This window comes from Carlito syrichta, unplaced genomic scaffold, assembly GCF_000164805.1.
Source record: "Carlito syrichta isolate Samal-C Ts95f unplaced genomic scaffold, Tarsius_syrichta-2.0.1 Scaffold153880, whole genome shotgun sequence".
Taxonomy (NCBI): Eukaryota; Metazoa; Chordata; class Mammalia; order Primates; family Tarsiidae; genus Carlito; species Carlito syrichta.
The window spans coordinates 8,037-14,823 of record NW_007097976.1 but is presented as its reverse complement, the minus strand read 5'-3'; the positions used below and the strand labels follow the sequence as shown (position 1 = coordinate 14,823).

General features: G+C 62.4%; 1 protein-coding gene across 1 annotated transcript in view; it reads left to right on the top strand.

The window, feature by feature from the left end:
* The window catches only part of LOC103252229 (VPS10 domain-containing receptor SorCS2-like), a gene marked incomplete at both ends in the record, with an annotated part of 68,323 nt that overhangs the window by 54,103 nt on the left and 7,433 nt on the right, over positions 1-6,787 (top strand). Inside the window, 2 exons of the mRNA XM_021708997.1 lie at positions 1,099-1,175; positions 6,458-6,549. Coding sequence (XP_021564672.1) covers positions 1,099-1,175; positions 6,458-6,549 — 169 coding nt within the window. The remainder of the gene's footprint in view (positions 1-1,098; positions 1,176-6,457; positions 6,550-6,787) is intronic.

Below are 6,787 nucleotides of genomic sequence, written 5' to 3'. Positions count from 1 at the left end.
GATGGACTTCCAAACAGAAGACAGGCACACAAACACTGCCCCTCTGCTTAGAACTTACTTTAACCCACCTATTTTAGGACAATTCATCTCCTTTGGGGTTTAGAATGACTTCTAAACTTGACTCTGAATAAAATACTTCTGAGAGTCGCACCTCAGTGAGGCTTCCAGCGGGCGTGTGATCACCTGGGGCAGGGGGCTCTGGAACTCTAGACGAGAGTCCTTCATGCTCAGAGTCCTGGGGACTTGGACCCCTGATTCCTGCCACAGCCACGGGGTGCCCTGGAGGCCCCAAGTCTGGCCCACCAGAAAATGCCTCGGTCCAGCCATTCCAGAATGCTGTTTAAGACCGGCCAGGCTATGATGTTCCAGAGCTCGTGCTCTTGTTCTTTCTACATGTGGCCGTTGTTCTTCCTGCAGGAGCCCACGTGGCTCTGTTTTCTCATCTGTACGATGGGCTGGGAGTTCTTCCCCTTCTGACACCACCTTCCGGGTTAAGTCTGAGCCCCTCAGGGTGGTCTTCAAGGCTGGTGGCCAACCCAGTAGCCTGGGACATGGACTCAAGTGAACCCACACTGGGGCAAAGCCTTCTGGCTGCTCCCACCATCCCTCTCAAACGCCCACTCACTCAGTGGACACTTAATGAGCGTGACTGAGTGTGCACCTGCCCGCTCACCTGGACCTGCCTCTGGTTCCCCACATCCAGTCTTCAGGGAGCTGTCTCCAAACGCAGACTCAGCCATGTCCTGCTCCAGCTTAAAGCCCGACAGAGGCCACCTGTGAGTCTATGGTGACCCACCCGGCCCATGTCCTCCCAAGTCTGGCTCCAACCTCCACACGGCTTCTTCTTGGACCATATCCATGGGTTCTCTGAAACACCCGGCTCTGCCGGCCCCCGGCCTCTGCCCGAGCCACCTGATGGACCCTTTGCGGTGCAGACCCACAGCCAAAGTGTGGTGGTCGCAGCAGGTCTGTGGTGGGAGATATGGACCCTAGGCACAAGCCACCCGTGTTTGGGGATTTATTCTGTGCTCAGATCTTGGGAGAGGGGGAAAGCTGGGTGGTCCTGAGAACACGCTGCCCCTTTTCCTTTCGGACCAGGTAACCTGGGCTCGCAGCTGGTGGAGTACAAGGAAGAGATGTACATCACATCAGACTGCGGACACACCTGGAGGCAGGTAAGCCAGCCTGTAGGGGCCGGCGCCCTACCCCATCCTGCCGCACCTCCCACAAGATGCATCTGTTGTGTCGCCCCCTCCCATGCGGAGGGAGGCTTTGTGCGGAAGCTCGGAGCCACTGTCCCCACGGCTAGAGCCCAGGGCTCCCCTTGGCAGACTGTGCCCTACTGTGTTTGAAAAGCCCGGTGGGTGACTCCTGGTGTTCTTTTAGGGGCCACTGATGGGGAAGGACAGATCTGAGCAGCATCAGACGTGTCTCCGTGAGCGTCTGGGAAAAGGGATAAATGGTGGGGAACAGAAAAGGAGGCGGTTTGGAGCCCCTTCCGGAGTCCGGAAGCCAGGCGCCCAGCAGGGACGGCAGACACAGGGACAAAGGAGAAGATGGCAGAGGAGAAAGAAAGAAGGGCGGGACAGAGGGGAGGCAGGGAGGAAGGGAGGAGGGAGGGAAAGCAGACAGCTCTTCTGCAGGGAGATCTCCACTCCCACCAGCGTGCCACCTGAGAGGTGTCCCTCTGTGTGCCGTGGAGCCCCGGTGGGACTCAGACTCTCAGACCGTCGGCGTGGGTACGGAGACGGCCAGGCCGAGGCAGGGAGGCCGCGGGGCCCCTCGCGCCCTGTGCAGGCAGTCTGCCCCAGGACCCGAACCACAGGCCCCCAGGAGAGAGCGCACCTTGCTCTTTTTTCCAGCCGAGGGAAAAAAGGGGAAAAAGGTCTTCCTGGCTGACGCTGGTCAGCCAACTTCCCGGAGCGACAGTTTCTGCCTTAACGAACTAAGCTATGGGTCGAGATAAGCCGCGGCAGTCTAGGTCAGTTTTCTACGTGCCCGAGCACCCCGCGTGGCCCCTCTCCCGGGAGACCTCTGGACCAGTGCGTCAGTCCCGAAAGTGCGGCGTTCACCCGCAGCCTTGTTTAAAGCCTGGACGTTCTTAAAATATATGCAGGAAACAAGGAATTTTGAAAAGGGCAGAAGAGATTTACAGTATTTTAATATGTCTATTCCACAAAAACTAGTGAAACATGTCTGAAGTTCCTTAAAGGTCACCGGCTATCCGTTCATTAGAGAAGTCCCCCCACCCACGCAGACGCCATAGACGGGGTGAGATAGACAGGGCTTTCTGATTTCATGAAACCGATTGGGAGACGGTCACGGTGGTCACTTTTGCCAGCAATCTGCTTGGATTTCAAACTCAAGAAGGTTGAACATCTGTTAAGTGCTGGAACAGGGCTGGCCTCCTCGGTGCCTGTTCCCTTTTCCAAGGACAGTGGGGGCGGGGTCAGAGGGGGGCTCAGTGGTGGCTGGGGGCGCAGAAGAGGGGCCCCAGAGGGCGTGTGTGTGTGAGAGTGTGTGAGGCAGGGGAGGGGAGATGCTTCGGCTAAGTCTTGGAGTTGGTTGCATTTGGGGGAGGGCAAAGAGGGAGTGTCCACCCAGAGGGCAGAGTGGACAGAGGCACCCAGAGGGCGAGTCGTGAGCCCCGGGGTGGTCTCTGCGGCTCTCCATGGCCAGATCACATGAGAGGCGTGGGGACGTGTCTGGGAGTGGTGCTCGGAACAGGAATTGGGAGTGGCGGAGCGCGTCTTGTTCAGCTGGTGCAGCCTTCCAGAAGCAGGGGCTCCCGGGATGGCTTTAAGCAAGGAGCCCCTGGCTGAAACGGGGAAAGTGTGAGACAGGGCAGGGGCCTGACTGTCAGCTCCTCGGGGGTCCATCGAGGCACCGGAGACCATCGCGGTGGGCGTTTGAAGACCCTGCAGTCCCGAGGGTGGGGTCTGGAGGCCCAAGCTCACGAGAGTGGACGTTACTCTTCTGAGGCCTCCAGGATGGCTGGGAGGCCCCCGTCCGCCTTCCGGGTGGGCAGACACGACCAGCGCCAGAGGACGTGGCCAGGATGAGTGTCCGAGGGTCCCGCACAAGCCCTGGTCGTGCACACGCTCAGCATGGCCACCTGGGCCTCCGGAGGCAGATCAGGCTCTGAGAAACTCGCTTTCTGGCCACTTCACCAAGGCCCTGCGGTTCAGCCGCCCCGCCTCCCACAGTTTGGCCCTGGGGAGCCCAGGAAGGCGGGGAATGGGTGCTCGGGCAGAGGCGGGTCTGTTTGGTGTTGAAGCTGCTCTCAACAGCTCCCCAGGACTGGTTGTGGTTCCCTCCACCCTGCTGGCTCCCCGGGGGTCCCATGTTCCTCTTGGCAGGCCTCGCTTCTGGAATATGCCCCAGGACAGGAAGCTCCTATTTCCTGGAGGAGAAGCCCTTTGCTCTGGAACCCGTCTTCCTCCCGAAACACTGGGGGAGCCTCCCCCGAGACTCTGAGCCTTGTTCGGGCTTCCCCCAGCACCTGGGGAATCTTCTAGAAGGGAACGAGTTCTTGTCACTCCCCAGCGTCACACAGGCCTCCGAGCCACGGAGCCTGCCCCCCCCGTACCTCCATGCGTCCCTGGTCTCCCACCCCAGCCACGCTTCCCTCACCCTGCACACACCTGCTCTCCTCACCTTCCAGGCCTCTGCACCTGCCGTGCCCACGTTTGCAGTGCCCTTCCCCCTCCTAGGAACCGCCCAGGCCCCACCTGCCCTGTGACCCCCTCCTGGGCTGCCTGCGGACTGCAGTCTGGAGTGTCGTGGGAACACGGCATCATTTGGCCAGAACCACCAGCTGGGCCCCCGAGCTGTGGCTGGACACGGGGCATTGAGGGCGGAGGCCTGGTGTGCCAGTGGCTGTGTGGGGGTGGGCTGCTTCCTCGGGGGTCTCTCCCTGGGCTGAGGCTCTGAGTTCCTAGGAGCCGGTCTGCTTCTGTCCCAGCGCCCCCAACACAGAGGGTCTGTTGGAAGTGTGGGCGGATGGAAAAGAGAATCGGGTACCCTGGTTCTTCACGGTACTCCGAGATCGGCATGCAGGTCCTCACCTCCTTTGTCCAGGAGGCGCTGTCTCCATTAACATAGCCCTAGGCAGTATACTTATCCCAAGCACGTTCAGAGCCAAGGGTTAGGGCGGAGGACACCGGGCACACACCAGGTGCCCTCTCTGCTCCCCGTACCGATAGGGTTGCAGAAGACCCATAGCCTGCGACTCAGCATTCATGAGACACAGCCCCTCCCGGCCTGAGTGTGGCCCTGCCCGTGGGGACGAGATGTCCTCGGACTAGAGTCGTGGTGGAAGGGGTGCGGCTGGGGTCTGACAGTGACCCGCTGTCAGGGACCCGGGGCCCCAGGCAAGTCGCCGTGGGTCTCCGAACCTCGGTCTCCCTTTGGAAAATGGAGAAACAGCCTCAGAGCAGCAGCCGTTCAACATGCTCGTGCGTGCAGTGCACCTCACGCATGCACGGCGCCTGCCTGAGTCCTGAATGTCCTTGGTGGGCGGCAGCCCCAGCCAGGTGTTGCGGGCACAGAGTTAGGGGGCTGTGAGGGAGGGGCTCGTCGTGGCTGGCCTTGGTGGGTCCCCTGCTCTGTGTGGTTTGGCCTGAAGTGATAGATGCTCGCTCTAAACAGGGAGGGAGGGAAAGGGAGGAGGGCAGGGGGGAAGGGGGGAGGGCTCTCCCGGCCAGCGCAGCCTCGACCCGCTGGGCTCCAGCGGTCCTTCCGCCTCAGCCTTCCAAGGAGCCGGAAATACAGGCAGACACCACCACGCCCGGCTGATTTTGTTTTGATTTATTGTGGAGATGAGGTCTCGCCAAGTTCCCCAGGCGGGTCTCGAACCTGCGGGCTCAGGCCATCCACTCACCTCAGCCTCCCAAGGCGCGGGATGACAGGGCCCCTCTCCTTTATTCGAGACAAGCCCCTTGCTTCCTGGAGAGTTCCACCAGCAGCAAGAAATGCCAGCGAGACAGTGACAATGAGCTGAAAACATCCGGGGAACCGCATGTGCAGAGGGCTAGAGGTGTGTTTGGAAACTGGGCCAGAGTGGCTGGGCGGAGGCAGGGAGCAAGGCTCGAGGCCACAGGAGGACTTGGATCGATTCTAAGGGCCATCGGGAGCTTCGGAAGGTTCTGGTAGGACAGAGGGGCGCAGGGGGCTGGGCCCTGCCGGACATCAGGGCTGAGGCCGTGGCCTGGCGGCATCCACCAAGGCTTGTGTTCCCAGAGGCGGGGCCTCTGTCCATGTCCGCCCAGGGCCTCCTGCCGGCCCCTGGAAAACCCAGCACTCAAACACAGACAGGCTCGGAATGCAGGGGTGGAGAAGAGGCCCGCGGACCCGGCCGCCCCAGAACTGTGTCCCAGAGCCAGGACCTTCCCTGCTATCCCTCGGGAATAGCACAGGTGCAGCCCGCTTAGATCCGCTTCTGTTGGAAGGGACAGCCAAGTTCCCCGGTGTCTCTGACTCATCTGCTCTGAGCTATGGCCACAGCGGCCCCTCCAGGCCCCAGAGCCGGCTCGGGTGGACACCTCCATGGTCGGTCCCCTCGCTGAACGTGCTGAGACGGATACGCTCGCTACCCGGGCTGGGTGCTGGGGAGAGGGCTCCCGGGGGCTCTCCCCGCCTCCTCCTGGGCTTCCCCGCTTCCTGCCGAGGGGCCAGGGGCCTGGGAGACCCCTGGCCCAGGGTGGGAGATGGGAGGCCACTTCCGGGAAGGAGAGGTGCAGGGCGGGTCATGTCCGCTCACAGGGCAGTGTCCAAACGCTGGCCACCCACACCTGTCCTGGTGGGACTTAGGGGTCACCCGCCTCAACTGCCTGGGAGGCCTTGGCCCACGCCTCACACTCCGAGCCTCAGCTTCCTGTTTGCAGACAAGTGAGACCACACGGAGATCCCGTCCCTGGGAGCCCTGTCCCTGTGCTCTCGCCTTTTGTCCCCTGAAGACTCATTCATTCACTCACCCACTCATTTGTTCATTCATTCCACACATGCTCCCTGGGCACCAGGGCTCCCAGCCGAGCTGTGCTGGGCACAGAGGGGACTCAGAGCATCCCTGCCTTTTGGCTGGAAGAGACAAAGCCAGGTCCCGGTGATAAGTGTCAGGGCGGGGCCAGAGGCGCCCAGAGGCCGCGGGCCTCCTGGAGGAGGCGGCACTGGAATTGGGGTTTGCTGCCGCTGAAGCTGCTTATCCCAAGCGCCCTCCCGCTGTCCAGGGCCATTCTCTTTTCCGCGTGGCTGGCACTTTGCGTGCGTGGGTCTCACTGGAGGAGGGTGGTGGCGCTCCCCCGCGAGCCTCTCCCTGGCGTCCGCGGCCTAGAGCGCGACGTCACCCCAGTCCTCCCGCAGACCGAGCCTGGGGAGGGGACCCGCGTTCCGCCCAGCTCCAGGCCCTACGGCCTGGCCCCCTCAGATCCGGCTCAGCAGCACGCGCTTCCTCCTGCAGGTGTTCGAGGAGGAGCACCACATCCTCTACCTGGACCACGGCGGCGTGATTGTGGCCATCAAGGACACCTCCATCCCCTTGAAGATCCTCAAGTAATGGCGCTCGGCGGGCGCGGGGTGGGCCAGGGCTGGGCGTGGCGGGGGGTGCAGGCAAGGTGCGGGGCGGCGAGGAGTGGGGTGGGCGTGAGCGGGGTGGGAGACGGTGGTGGGGGGCGGGGGCCGGGGCGGGGGGCAGGAGCAAGTAGGACGTGGGCGGGGCGTGGGACCGAGCGGGCTGGGCCTGGGGTGGGGTCGGGGGCAGGGGTGGGCTTGGGCGGGATGCCAAGAGGCG